This window comes from Gadus morhua, chromosome 13 (genome assembly GCF_902167405.1).
Source record: "Gadus morhua chromosome 13, gadMor3.0, whole genome shotgun sequence".
Classification (NCBI taxonomy): domain Eukaryota; kingdom Metazoa; phylum Chordata; class Actinopteri; order Gadiformes; family Gadidae; genus Gadus; species Gadus morhua.
The window spans coordinates 15903031-15917394 of record NC_044060.1 but is presented as its reverse complement, the minus strand read 5'-3'; the positions used below and the strand labels follow the sequence as shown (position 1 = coordinate 15917394).

The following is a 14364-nucleotide window of genomic DNA, read 5'->3' as shown; positions in this document are numbered from 1 at the left end:
AGTAGTAGCAATATGTAGTATATCTATGGACTCTTAGCTCTCCTTGACTTTCCAAAAAATATTAAGTTTAGGATTTGTGTCAGACATACAAAAATATCCATACATGTGTCGTTATGAAAGTATTTTGTCTTCGATGTCATGATATTGGCCAACTCGTTACAGCTGTAGTAGTATGTATGTGAGGTCCTAAGATGTGTGTGTGTGTGTGTGTGTGTGTGTGTGTGTGTGTGTGTGTGTGTGTGTGTGTGTGTGTGTGTCTGTCTGTGTGTGTGTGTGTGTGTGTGTGTGTGTGTGTGTGTGTGCATGTGGACATATACCAGAGCCACGTTGACTGGCCAGGCTGTTACAACTTATCCTTGTAAATAAGAATATCCATTGATTTCTTATATCCTAATGACAATAAGTCATCGACGGCTTTCCTTGTAATAACTTACATTTATAAACGGAAGTACAAGATTGAAGGTTAAACATTCAAAATCGTGTGCTATACCAACCAACTGTGTACAAGTTGCTCTATAGCACCTCTTGCTGGTGGGAATCATCGTTTCCCACCAGCTTAACAGATTTTTAAATACACATTTTTCAGAATAAATGGGACATACAGACACGTTGCATCACAAAATGTTACGTATATCTCTTTGTGCAGAGCAATTACCGCTAACTGGGCAAGTAAGTGTTCCTTATTTTGCCCAAGAGCACTCTAAATGACCAGTTCTCAACAGAATAATTGTGTCTCTGCATAGCAGACATCCTGTGGAAGGTTACAATAATAAAACATCTAAAATTGCTATCTTCTTCGGTTTACGAATAACTAGATCAAATGTTAATACACTGCAAAGTCATACTAGTAAGAATTTATTAAACGTGAAACCAGGATGGTATGAAAAGGTTGGAATGTGCCATTGGTGTAGACTTGTAGAAGATGACATTTTAATCAGCTAAATGCAAGAAAAGTTGATTGAATTACCTCAATTTGAGTACATTAGACAGACACGTTAAAAAATAATAAAAAAATAATTTGTTAACCAAATATAACGTATACATTAGTCATAGTAGTAGTCGTAATTTAGTTGTAGTAATTCATTCCCAAAGGACTTTGGTTTGTTGCTTTGGATAAGAAAGTGCATCAACTTCCATGTTAGGATCTCTTAAAGAAATACACCAAAACCTTCCCAGTGTAAACAAAAACATATATTTTAAGTTTGTGATGTTTTTGACAGGTCACAGGAGAGAATGTCACACATTCTACGGAAAATACTATTTACATAATTCCTAATTCATATTCTACATTAATAAGGCCTGCCTCATTGAAATAATCTATACAAGAATACAAATAATGACACTAATAATATCTAACCTTTTATGAATACATAACTAAGTGACCTGCAGGTTACGCTACAGTGGATTTTGTATATGAAATTACGTAAGTTCTTTGGACATGGCCAACATGTTTGCAGTTGAATAACTGCATAACTGTGTAATATAATCAGAATTATAGGTGGGGCTTTGTGGGTGTTTCTATCTTTGGAAGGTGATAGGGAGTTCTACTCCCAGCTGAAAGGTTCTGGTTTTAATGCCCAATGTCCACACTCTACCAGTAGGATATGGACCCTACAGGTAGGGTAGGGTCCATACCCTTACATACACTTCTGACTCTAAACAGTATTTAAATAGTTCCAATGTAACCCAAGTTCAACGACTGGGCTGTGTCTGTTTTCCTATGGATTATCGTTGTGCGTTGACAGGATAACAACAACAACACCAAGCCTGTCTACTGGTCCGTGTCATGAGTGGGCGCTCGCAGGCTCTCTGCTGATTGCCTCCCATCTCCGGTTTTCTCCTCTCTCGTCATGCTGGAGTCGGGGAATCCTGGAGGATTTAGAAGATTGTGAAAGGGATTGGAAAATGTTCAGTGTGACTAAGAAGGAAAAACATATCTTTGCCAGTGTATCTCCACGGAATATCACTTAAGAATGTACTTTTACACTCTTGGTAGAGCACAGGAGAGATGTCTGCAGAATTTTAAAAACAAACAAATTTCGATTTCCTAACCGCAGACGACCGTCATCTCTCAAAGTGGAGACTTTAAGTGTTTATACAACCCATTTGTTGAGATAAATGAAAATTAAAGAACCTGGGAGTGTATTGCATCACATTTTTTACATCATAACATAACTTGATAAAGTTAGGATACGCATACAAATAATAAACGTAAAAAAATAAACATATTAGTGAAATAAAAGCCTTCCCAAAGCGATGTTCCATCATAGTCCTACCACCACACCGCGTTTTTTTATTAAGAATGGTTGAATCCATGCTGTCTCACCATTGGAGCCGCTCTCCTTCCACTTGAGCTTGTTCTCCTCTGTGAGACGGGACCAGGTGGTGCGGAAGCTGACCAGCTCAGAGGTGACGTGGGCCCGGCTCCACTCCAGGCCTCTGGAGCTCTCCTTCCAGATGTTACTGGAGAGAAGGGACGCCACCGTCAGCCTTATGCTCGTGTGTTTAGTGTCTGGGACGAGATCATCTAGGATGGACTTTATTAATCACAGATGGGAAATTGCGGTTTGGGGAAATCTGCGAGGTCCTGAACGAAAATGTCACTGTGATCATTTGTGGATTTGTTTGTTATCGAATTTCCTTGCAACTCTCCCTCTCACCTCATACACATGAGGTGAGAGTTGGACCAAGCTCTCTCTTCCTCTCTCTCTCCTCAACTCTCTCCCCTGTTAGACCAAGCTCTCTCTTCCTCTCTCTCTCCTCAACTCTCTCCCCTGTTAGACCAAGCTCTCTCTCCCTCTCTCTCTCCTCAACTCTCTCCCATGTTAGACCAAGCTCTCTCTCCCTCTCTCTCTCCTCAACTCTCTCCCCTGTTAGACCAAGCTCTCTCTCCCTCTCTCTCTCCTCAACTCTCTCCCCTGTTAGACCAAGCTCTCTCTCCCTCTCTCTCTCCTCAACTCTCTCCCATGTTAGACCAGTCTTAACGCCATCACATCCCTGACTCCTCTTCACCTCGCTCTGTGATCTTCTCCCGGATTGAGGCGTGCAACACATGACGTGAGGGTAACCTCATGAAAAATGCAGGGGCTCTGTTTGGTGTTGGCCCCCAACTGTTGCTCCAGCATGACTCACCTTTCCTTCATTAACATTTACATAGCTAGTATTCCATCGTGTCCACACCCAACTTCTCTACACCCCCTTTCCCCCTCATAAGGTCTCTCTCTCTCTCTCTCTCTCTCTCTCTCTCTCTCTCTCTCTCTCTCTCTCTCTCTCTCTCTCTCTCTCTCTCTCTCTCTCTCTCTCTCTCTCTCTCTCTCTTATGGATAAAGTTCCGGTCTCTGGTGTGTGAATGTAAATGTAAAGTCAAGACATGGTAAATCCTCTGCGTTCGACCTGTGTCTGCTGCGTGGGTCTGGAGGGTTCTCATCCACCAAGGGAATGACGATTCTCTCAGCCATGTCTGACAGCAGGCAGAATGTGGGATCCACGATGAAGTCTATGAACCCTGCCGAATGAACATTCTCACAACGTAAGCACGATAATATATGGATTCTCTGGAAATAAAATGACACCATGCATGCACAAAACAGCTGATGAAATACTAAGTATTTTAATAAAAAAGGAGAAATGGCAACCGCTGAATACAAACAGGTGTGTTATAGTGGGAGGTGGTGGCATACCGATCTGGGAGTCGGCTACGAGGGTGGTGTTCCGGTCACACAGTGGAGAGAAGGGCAGGCCCAGCTCTGCCTCTCTATCGCCCTCACAAAGAGAGAGAGAGCCAGAAAAAGACACCTTAGACTGCAGTCAACACTTGCCAAAGAACACATCATCGCCGAGCCGTTCTGCATTTCCCATGGAACACCATGTATGTACTTTTCGTTCTTCAGAGATCAGACGTGATTTTAGACAGAAAGCACCCCGCCCCCAAACTCTCACATTCGCACGCACACACACTCACACACTCCACAGTTCAGACCATGTTTTCAAGATAGTAGAAATTGTAAAAGTGTAAGTGAGAAGATGGATTTGGACTCCCGGTAACCTCCAAAAAGAGGTTTGTCTTAGAGCTGAACGGGACAGAATAAACAGCAGAGGACGTTGTGAACGGAGACGGAACGCAGCACAGAAAATACTGAAGAGAAGAGAAAGAGAGACGAGATCAGAGAGGAGCAGAGGAGAAGAAAACCGTAATGAGACGTAGGGAACAGAGAAGAGAGGAGAAGAGAATGGAAAGTAAACAAAGAGAAAATAAAGTAAGGCAAAATAAGAAAGGCAATATCACCTTTTTTCACTTATATATATATATATATAAGTGAAGAAAAGGAGAGAACAGAACAGAACAGAAAAGTTGAGGAGATAAGTGAAGAGAGAGGAAGAGATGAGAAGATAACAGAAGAAAAAAAAACAGAACAGATGAGAAGATAAGTGAAGAGAAGAGAGTGGAAGAGACCAGATGATAACAGAAGGCAGCACAAAGAACAAAACAGGTGAGAAGATAAGCGCAGAGAAGAGAAGACAATAGAATAGATGAAAATAGAACAAAAGAGAAACGAACCGAAGGAGAAGAGAATAGAGGAGAGGGCTGTGGTCTCTCACTGTCCCTACCTGCCTGAAGAACTCCTCCATGAGAGCTTTCGTCCAGCGAGAGTGCAGAGCCCAGGGCTTGGAGGGGTGACTGATGTCAGCCGTGTGCAGCAACAGGGACAGCGCTTTGGGCTTGTTGATTCTGTTGGCAGAAAAGAGCATGATGACACAAATACCGTTTTTTTGTCCATGTCGTGATGAAAATAGGTTTCAAACACCTGCAGCATCAATTTCATCTGCAGTATTAAAATGGTATATTGGATTTTGAAAACTAGGGTTAGGGTTAGTTAGTTCATTCACAGCCCACCCACAATGCAAGTAATTGAAGGCAACGTTTATTATAATGCAGCCCTACCGTTCCTGTTGTTGTAGACAAGATTTCATGTCTTTCACTTGAAGGAGGTGAGAGGTCATATCTGTTGACAAGACCATCTCTATCACCAGTGACCGGAGCTCCCTGTCAACACGGACACACGCAAACGCACACATATACATACACATACACACACATACACCCATGCACACGCACACACACACACACACACACACACACACACACTCATACACACACACACACACACACACACACGCACACACACATACCTCCTGTAAACCTCCTGCGCATTTGCAATGATGGCGAGAAGCAAGACTCAATAAGGTTACGACCTTTCTTTATGGGTTCCTCTTGTTCCCATGGTAACAGAGATTTTGATCAAACCCACTTTGAAGCTAGTGGTTAACAATTATCTCGCATGGATTCTGAAAAAACCGAGGCATTCATGACATATCAAATAACAGGTGTTGCAAGACATAATATCACTGATGCTGAATAATTTGTATTGGTGGAAATGACCTCTGGTTGGTATTCCTGGAATATCTTGTTGCCTAACAAGGTAGAGAAGAGCTGCAATAAATGGAGATTTCTTCTGCTACACATTCAGTCTGTTATCTAAAACCTATCTTATGAGGTGGCTAAGGAGCTCAACCTGCTCACCATGTAGGCAAGAACCAGGTTCTGCAATGCAAAGCTACATAATCTGTCCTCTTTCTTTCAGGCCACTTTCACCTATCACTAACTGTTCTGTCCATATAAAGGCACACCACAGAAAAAAACCCAGACATATTTATATCCAAACCCAAGGGAGAAAACAAGAGATCTGAGAGTAATGTACATCGAGGTCTCTGGAAGCACAGCCCTGGAAGGATCCTGCCTTCAATGAGTTGTTTAAAAGCATCAAGTGCAGTGTTTACTCCAGCTAATGCGTCATGAACACAATGTGCTGTGCGGAGCACTGAGGGACTAATTATGGTGATCTCACATCCACTCCTCCCGCGTCAGGTTCACGAAGATGTTCATGCGGTCGTCCTGCAGGAGCCTGAACGCTGCGCTGAGGTGGTGGCTCTCCTGCACCGAGCGGTCGTTGTAGATCAGGGCGTACTCTGACCTGACACAGAGAGAGAGAGAGAGAGAGAGAGAGAGAGAGAGAGAGAGAGAGAGAGAGAGAGAGAGAGAGAGAGAGAGAGAGAGAGAGAGAGAGAGAGAGAGAGAGAGAGACAGAGAGAGAGAGAGAGAGAGAGAGAGAGAGAGAGAGACAGAGAGAGAGAGAGAGAGAGAGAGAGACAGAGACAGAGAGAGAGAGAGAGAAAGAGAGAGAGAGACGGTATATGTAGAGGAGCAGAGAGAGAGAAAGAGGTGGAGAGAAAGAGAGAGAGGAAGGAAGAGATAGAGAGAGAGAGGAAGGAAGAGAGTGAGAATTAGCAAAAATGAGACGGACAGAAAGAGATAGATGGTGAGGTTGAAAAAAAAAGAGACCATTTGAGCAACACAGTTTCAATTCTGTATTTTTAATGAAACTGTGTTTGTGTGTGTGCGTTTGGGCGTCTGCGCATGTGAGTGGACATATGCTGTGGCTGGTACACTCGTATTATTTCTTTGGTTGCAAAAGATACGTTGTTGCAAAGTAATAATTTAATAAGTGTTTTGATTTTTTTCCGGAACAGGATATTACAACGTAGTTGGACTAGCACCAATATGCAATTGTATCTTATCTACATCCAACCCAGCATTTAAGTGTTTTTTTATGACTTTACCGAGCAGGCATTTTGACCCTTCAAAATAATGAGGATAATGATGATTAAGATGATGATGATGGCTTCCATGAGACAGTTTTATCCCTCTTGAGTGGAAAAAGAGCGTGCAAAAATACACCACTTTCCCCTCCGCTATAATGATTTCAGATAATACAGTTTGTTTTTAGAAGCCTTCTTTTCCAGTGTATTGCCTTTCTATATTTCTCTCCTCTGGTCCAAAATCAGCTGCCATGACTTTGACAAACCGTCCCCAAGTCCTCCCTGGGTACGGGTCCCTCAGCTTTCTCAAGGACGTCACCACAGGAAGAGGTGTGCAGAGCTGCGGTCGTTACCTATAATGTTCCTGTTCCTATAATAATAATAATAATAATAATAACAATAATAATGATAATAGTAGGTCGATGTGCTGGTTACAGGGAGGAGGAGAGGGGCTCACTTGGTGTGGATGTGGAAGTTGTTGGTGGTGCCCGTGTGTTCGTAGTCGTGAATGGCCGCAGCGAACAGGCAGGCCATCACCTCCAGCTCAGACAGCCAGTGCTAATCAGGTGACAGATATCAAAACAAACCCACACAGAGTGTACGTGACTCCAATAGTCCAACGCGTATACATGCAAGCTGTCGTCAACCGACAGCGAATATATTAAAATATCACAATATTATTTTTTTCAAATAAAAATGCAGAAATAGAGCAAGTAAATAGACATAGAATGGTGCAAACACAGGCATATTAATAAGCTTAGCTATGGTATTAACATGAGTGTTTGTAATCAGTACAACGATGCAGTTGTTTTTACTGGGATATCATGTTTACTGAGATCTAACAGCGCACCAATTTGAGACGCCGCCTCAGTAACAGTTGGACGCCATTAATCAATGTTCTACTTCCTGCGCATCCTAAGCAGCGAGGGTGTTATCATACCACGAGGCCGGTGCGCAGGAGCAGGCAGTGCAGCGTCTGGGTGACGTCGGCGGCGTGAACGTGACTGTGGTAAGGGTTGTTGTTCTCACAGTAGCCCCTCTCAAGCGAGGTCAGGAACTCCGTCAGGCAGGAAATGGGGATCTGCAGACCATATTGGGCACTTCATTAGTGACCTTTCAGTGGCCCACAGAGGATCAGAAGACAAGAGCGGGTTACGCATTCATTATGCGAGTTACGCATAATGAGTAGGGAGTGGAGGTACATGAAAACACATACAAATGTATAAAGCTTTGTCATTTATTTGTAGGGAATATGTCTGAATCATGTTTCCATATATGTTCCATAAAATAAACGCAATTGTTCATGTTCAAGTGTTCAATTTGAATGAATGAATCAATTAAATTAATGAAATCATTCTTAAATAAAAAGAAAAACACAGCTTTCAATGCTGCGCTTGATTTAGTCACCCAGCCGAGTGTAGCCTCATGTGTGAGGCGAGTCTGTGTCTGAAACACACAGACTGATACCGTACCTTGAAGCGGCTGTTGAGCTCATATCGGACCACCAACTCGAACAGCAGGGTCTGTAGAGAGTGGTCACAGCTGGCCGAGTTCAGCGCAAACACGTCAAAGTTCCAGCGGTCGACATCCTGACAAGCAAGAGTGAAGGCTTGTTGTGTTATTTTGTGTATCAGCGCTGAGTTGTGTGTTTCTGTGTGTGTCTCCCAGCGGTCCGGCGTGATGCCCGTCACTGGGAACGTGATGCATGTATGTAGAGGTGTGTAGCTTCCCTCCCGGGATGAAGCACCAGCTTGGTTTTCTTCATTTGGTTGAGTAAGCCCAGACCCCTAAGAAGGCTCCTGCACGCGGGCCGTCACTTACCCTCAGACAGGTGACCACGGCTGGGTGCTGGTCCGGCATGGCGGCCGTGTAGGCCCGCTTGAACATCCTGGGAGTAAAGCAGTGTTTACGTTAGGTTCAGTGGGAGTTCACATGTGGACACTGTGCAGCCACCTCAACTCACACGCTGTTTATATAAATCCTCTGCAGACCGTGGAGACGATTGCCCGCCCCCCCCCTCCCCTCCCCTCCCATCTCCTCCTTCACTTGCCCAGTCGACAGGATGTTTTACATAGGAGAGTAACCCCCTATTTCACATGAGTGTTTTCAGCTGGATGTTTTTAGTGTGATAGAAGCGACACGTTACTATACAAGGTGCTTGCAATACAGACTTATAGAAAGTGATTTTTTTTGTCCCACACAGGGACCCCTTACCCCCTTGATCACCAAATAACAGCTAGGTCTTATTGGATATTGTTATCACAAACGAATAAAGAGAAACAAAGCATGCACAACGTCTATGCCACAGTTAGTCAAGCCTACTACAGGTTAACCCCACATTATCTTTATCAACAGAATGACAGATGATGTTGTGTGTAGGGTTCCCGAACCTTTCCACAAATATCCCGGCCTGCACTGCGTGGACGATGCTGCGGAACTTGGGCTTCTCGTCCGAGCGGCGGCCAGGAAGTCTGGTTCTCTGAGTGAAGGTGGAGGCCAGCCAATCGGTGACCTCCGAGGGCACGCCGTCCGAGTGCAGCTGCTGGAGGTCGTCCTCCGAGTCTAATGATTGTCTATGATGCAATAAAGGTTAGAATCAGCCCTGGAAACCACCCTGTGTATTAAGGAGTGACTAAGTGACGATATGAAGGCCAAGAGCAGCGTCCTGTTGCTAAGAAAACCCCTATGTTCTGATGATAATCAGCAACCACGGATAAGGTGTTAAACCACAGAGAGGAAGCAGACAGAGTTGTTGAAAGTGAACAACATAGTAGCCACATTTGTTTCAGACACATTCTTTGCCAGGTCATATTCTCAAAACCATACCATGAATAAAAGAGGAATACAAAAGATGCACTACTGTGTGCATCGTATATACTCTACCTAGTTCCATCGAGGTAGGCAGCTTCTAGCAGTGATGCCGTGAGGGCTAAATTCTTCTTTATCTCATCGTAGTCTACATCTTTCTCCTCCAGTTGCTTCAGCATGCCCCGTAGCCTTCATGGAAACAAAGCAAAACGAAACCAACAAATTACATTTTCCATGTGACCACTTACACAATCATATGGGTATTATCTTGCTATTACTGCTGAATTTTGGTCAAAGGATCCAGTCATTTATTGCGAAGGCAAATAAAAAGCTTACCAGGTTATAAGAGTCATTTAGAAATGCACCCCAAAAAATAGGTAATTTTAGGAAATTTAAGGTGCAGGTTACTACAGGTTCTCACAACAGGAAAATAATGTGGACAAAACTGTGCGTGTGCGACGGCAACACCAGCCTGCTAAACATAGTCAGAAGAAAAATCAATGCATGTCAATGTTCGCAAAACTGTATGGAGTTGTGTCATCTGTTTAAGAGGGAAAAAGGTCCAAGAAATGCTCTGACAACAGGTAACAGGCCTGTTCAGGCCAATTAGAACTGGGGTCATTTGGAAGGGTTTTAAATGCCACGCTCCCCTCAAGCCACTGGCAAAACAGGGGCAACATTAGTGACACATTTTCCATGAGAGGAAACCTTGGATAGCTATCGTTACGGGCTGATGTCACGCATGGTTTGTGAGTCTGGAGAAAAAAATACTTGATTTGGGATTTGTAAAGCACTGGCCACAGACTTCTGATGTTATCTGAAATATTTCCTCAGTCTTGATTTGCAGTTTTCATCAAACGCGGGCCTATGGTCCAGTTTTGTTGCTTTGAGTTATCGACTGTAACAACAAAGACGTTTCTCAAGACAGATCGTCATATACTGGAGACTCATTCAATGTTTTCTCATCTAATATAACATACAAATATTATAGAGATGATACATTTCATGTCTTTGGATAAACACAGTAAAAAGGTTTTGGGCATAATGGTTGTGTTCAAACAATGCCATGCCATCAAGCCAACTCCTGGGGCGGGTGGCTCACAGCTTGTCAAGTGTTTATCACACTGGCAAGGCCTTTCAGAAGCCGCCTGGCCACTAAAATAGCATGCTTTGATAGGCCAGCAGCAGCTCGTTTTCAAACTAAAGTAATCTTGCTGATAATGCAGCCTATATGCCATGCAACTATTAACAGTTCAGAGTGGCTTTATAAAACTAACACATTGTCAGTGGTGCACAGCCGTGCACATGATGGTAGGGGTTGGTAGAATCCAATCTCACGTGGTATTCTCCATGCAAGGGAACACATGAAAAGTGGTTTGAGAGGAGATTGTTCCTTGTTCAAATATCAGTTATATAATAATAATATCAACACTGAGCATGATCAGTCATGACATAGAAAATAATGGCTTTTAGACTCATTGCAATGAAAACATGGAACCCAAGACAGAATCGTTCACAATGCTGTCAGAGAGAGCAGACCACTGTTAAAATCATTCCTGCTTGTATCACACAGAACAGAGCTAGGCAGTCATAATACTGCAACGGAGTCATCCACAAGATGCCCATTGCGCAGGCTATGTGTGCCAGTGAGTGCGTGAGACATGCAGCTCACATCAGTAACCAAAGAGGCAACTAGAAAACCACAAGCAAAGGCTGAAACCGTGCAAGGCTTTGCTTTTTCACTTTGTCTTCAGGAAATAACAACCAACAAACTTTTGTGGTTATATTTTTTTTTATCGGATATAACCCATGCTTTGACGTTTAAGTAAGTAAAACGTGTTTTTGTCACACATTAATGTGTTGTGGTAAATGCACAGAGATGCAACACACAATTACACTTCTGATGATAGAGTATGCGAGGTGAATGATATCACTTCAAATCATCATCTTAGTTAACACTTAGTTAATACTTACTAGCAGTAGTAGTTCCACTGCTAGTCAGGTTACTAGGCTTGTCAGATCCTAATGTATTGCATAATACTCTGAAGTTACAAACAGATAATCCTCCAATCTTACCTAGATATAGGAATCTGCAGACGTTTTTTACGGATTCGTACCAACTCAGCCATTTATAGTCAAATTATTCCCCTTTAGATCCACTCAAAAAAATTACAAAAATGCAGGCTCGGGGAAAATGAAGGTAAAAGTTCTCTTAACCACCAACACAAACTTGTCTGCCCTGAGACAGACTTCTGTTTCAACTGCTCTCCCACCCACTACTGGGGGACCAACTCCACTCCACTGTGATTGGCTGGTGCAACCCTAAAGTGTGTCATAGTGAGCTTGTGTGTTTGTGTGTGTGTATGTGTATGAGTGAGAGAGTGCATCTCGGACTATGTGTGTGTGTATGTGTCATTGTTACACTGAGTGCTTATGCGTTCACGTAAACTAGCATGTCGGGGGTGTGTGTGAGCTGACCCCCGTCGATGAAGTGTTGAGTGTCGATGTTTTTAAGAAGTTTGTGTATACTGTCTAAAAGACCCCAATGAGAATTTTCCACCGCCACTGAAAAACTCAAGGGGACCACAGAGAGAGTCTTTGACTCGCAATACACCAGAGACACACAAACCCAAATACACAAACAAGCCTTATCCTCAAAAGCCACAGGCAACAGCTCTGTGGGTTAACAACCGTTGCTTAGTGGTCACTACTGTGGACATAAATGTTAAAGGAGACTAGCCCCTTTCACTGCAGCACCCTGCCTGCTGTCTTTGGAACTGCTCTGTGTTCCGGCGCAGAGTGGCGACTCCTCAGCGTAGGGAAATGGTGATGAAAGTCTTTTTTCATATTTTTGATTACATTATTATTTTTGATTATTGGTTTAAAGGAAGTTTAAAGTTCGCAACTTCACAAAGGAAACATATGCGAACATTAAAAACACTTCAACATCCAATTACTCATAGAGTTGACAACATACAGAAACTAAGCCTGGAGAAAATCCCCATTGAGAGCACACGGCAGGTCACGCAGATACAGTGTAGCAGTCCTGTTAATAACACCCAGTCTCGAGGGAGAGGATGCACATTCGGTAACAACAATAAAGTCACAGAAAAAGACAAACTTTCGTTTTTTTCTGCCACGTTTACACTTTCTTTACAGGTCCTGCTAACTATGTGCAGAAGTCTTTTAATAGCGAAAGCTGTGAGAGCCGAGCTGCAGCGTTGTCTTGGGAAAGCCCCCATTGCCTGCTCCCTGTCTCCCCTGCCTGCCTCGCTCCCGCCCTGGCCGCCGGGTCACGCTGGCTCTCTGGCTCCCAGGCCCTTTGACATGCCACTAGCTGCACTACAGCGAGACTCCTTCAGCAGCCGTAGGACCGTGGAGGGCCTGCATGGGGTCAGGGCCGCTGCCCGGTGTTATGAACAAGTATCGTTTGAACATTGATCACTGCAAGCGAAGCGCGAGGGTGGGATTAAAATCCAAGACTGGCTTGAGGATGGTTTGGGATCTTTTGGGTGTAAAATCCAAGTCGGAACTTAGCTATATTTTGGACCTACTGTTTATTTACCTGTGTTTCAGACCATAAAGCAAACAGAAAAATACATACTTCTGATAGGAGCTATAAATAAAGGGGTATTTGATTTCAGGGGTCAGTGGAATGTATTCATATGCATGTTTTGGTAACTAAGCGGTCTTCATTCACCCTGCCTGTCCTCCATCTCCCTCTAATGATGACAAACATGTCCCGGGGCAGTCAGTGGGACACGCCAGCAGCCCGGGATTTATCTCAGCAGGGGGAGAAAGGACTGGTGACATCATAAATAATATTCAAAAGTTTGTGTTTCCAAGGATGGGAACCAGATATCTCCGTAGTAGTCTCCGAATTAGTTGCAGAGAATGACGAAACAACCGCTTCTTTCTACTCTAAGTGTGGAACCAACAAGAGGCTGAACGTGTTTTATTTCAAATGACCTAACCAAAGCCATTCCAAGAAAAACAGAAGAAAAGTCTTGATATGTAAAAAAAAAAAAAGAACAAAAAAATATAACGTCACGTGATGCACCCACAGTAGGTTGATGAAGATGGACGAATAAAACACGAGAGATTAAACTTAACACACAAGCATTGCACAGTACAGGTAAGGGGATCTAGGGGTCCTACCGCGCGGACGTGGACTCCCACTGCTCCAGGTCGATCCCCAGGTGGACCCTCCTGTGGCGGCGGGCCGCCGGCGCCGTGACGCCTCCGTCCGCGGACACACGTGCGCTGCTGCTCATGTCTCTGTGCACGCGTGCAGGCAGGGGCTACGTGTTGACGCGAGTGTGCCTTACTGCTGCAATCGTATGAGTGCACCAACCGGAGTGTCTGGATACGTATCCAAGGATTTATGTCGATTCTCTTATCGTTCTGTGCGTAGTGCTCGTGTGTGTGTGTGTGACGTGCTGTCTACAGAGCCCCCCCCCCCCCCCGAGTACTTATAGTGTTGAACCGGTCTAGGAGGACACCTACGTCAACGACACTCTCGGTGGTGTGGATGTGGCTTATATATCAGGACCTGTGTTTCCACCATTAGCTGTCCCCTGGGTCCAGCCACAGGAGCCTGATCCAAGGTGGACTAGTCCCATAATAGTCCCTCTGCATGCATGGCCTCCACACACACAGACAGACGTGCAGAGACGCACATACACACACACACACACGCACGCCATGTGTGCCTGTGCACTTCCTCTCCTACATCCAAACACGCACCCAGCCAGACACACAAACACACCAGCACTGACAATGACTACAACCCTTAGCGCCTGGTTGCCACACTGGAGATCAGTGTGTGTGCGTGTGCGTGTGCGTGTGTGTGTGTGTGTGTGAGGTTCACCAAGGGGCAGCGTGCTAGGAACACATCCT

General features: G+C 44.3%; 1 protein-coding gene across 2 annotated transcripts; it reads right to left on the bottom strand.

The window, feature by feature from the left end:
* Positions 1–415: 415 nt before the first annotated feature.
* LOC115556596 (calcium/calmodulin-dependent 3',5'-cyclic nucleotide phosphodiesterase 1B) lies at positions 416–14300 on the bottom strand. 2 transcript variants are annotated; one of them, XM_030373708.1, is made up of 14 exons: positions 11542–12675; positions 9541–9654; positions 9048–9230; positions 8479–8545; positions 8130–8246; positions 7598–7738; positions 7115–7215; positions 5907–6032; positions 4943–5044; positions 4609–4729; positions 3681–3762; positions 3394–3505; positions 2327–2463; positions 416–1869 (listed from the first exon to the last, which is right to left on the bottom strand). In XM_030373708.1, exons 1-14 carry the CDS (start codon positions 11592–11594, stop codon positions 1772–1774), a joined length of 1554 nt encoding a protein of 517 aa, XP_030229568.1. In that variant the 5' UTR covers positions 11595–12675; the 3' UTR covers positions 416–1771. The 2 variants fall into 2 exon arrangements, with proteins under 2 accessions (XP_030229568.1, XP_030229567.1); XM_030373707.1 differs by lacking the exon at positions 11542–12675 and adding an exon at positions 13624–14300 and having other exon boundaries at positions 420–1869.
* Between the last annotated feature and the right edge of the window lie 64 nt (positions 14301–14364).

Bases quoted from the DNA above. Each gene is read 5' to 3' on its own strand.
- LOC115556596 (XM_030373707.1), bottom strand. From the start codon at position 13,739: ATGAGCAGCAGCGCACGTGTGTCCGCGGACGGAGGCGTCACGGCGCCG. The intron at 7,216-7,597 runs GTATGATAACAC...TCACCTGATTAG, and splicing joins TCCTGCGCACCGGCCTCGTG to CACTGGCTGTCTGAGCTGGA. The intron at 3,763-4,608 runs GTAGGGACAGTG...TCTCTTTGTGAG, and splicing joins TGGAGGAGTTCTTCAGGCAG to GGCGATAGAGAGGCAGAGCT.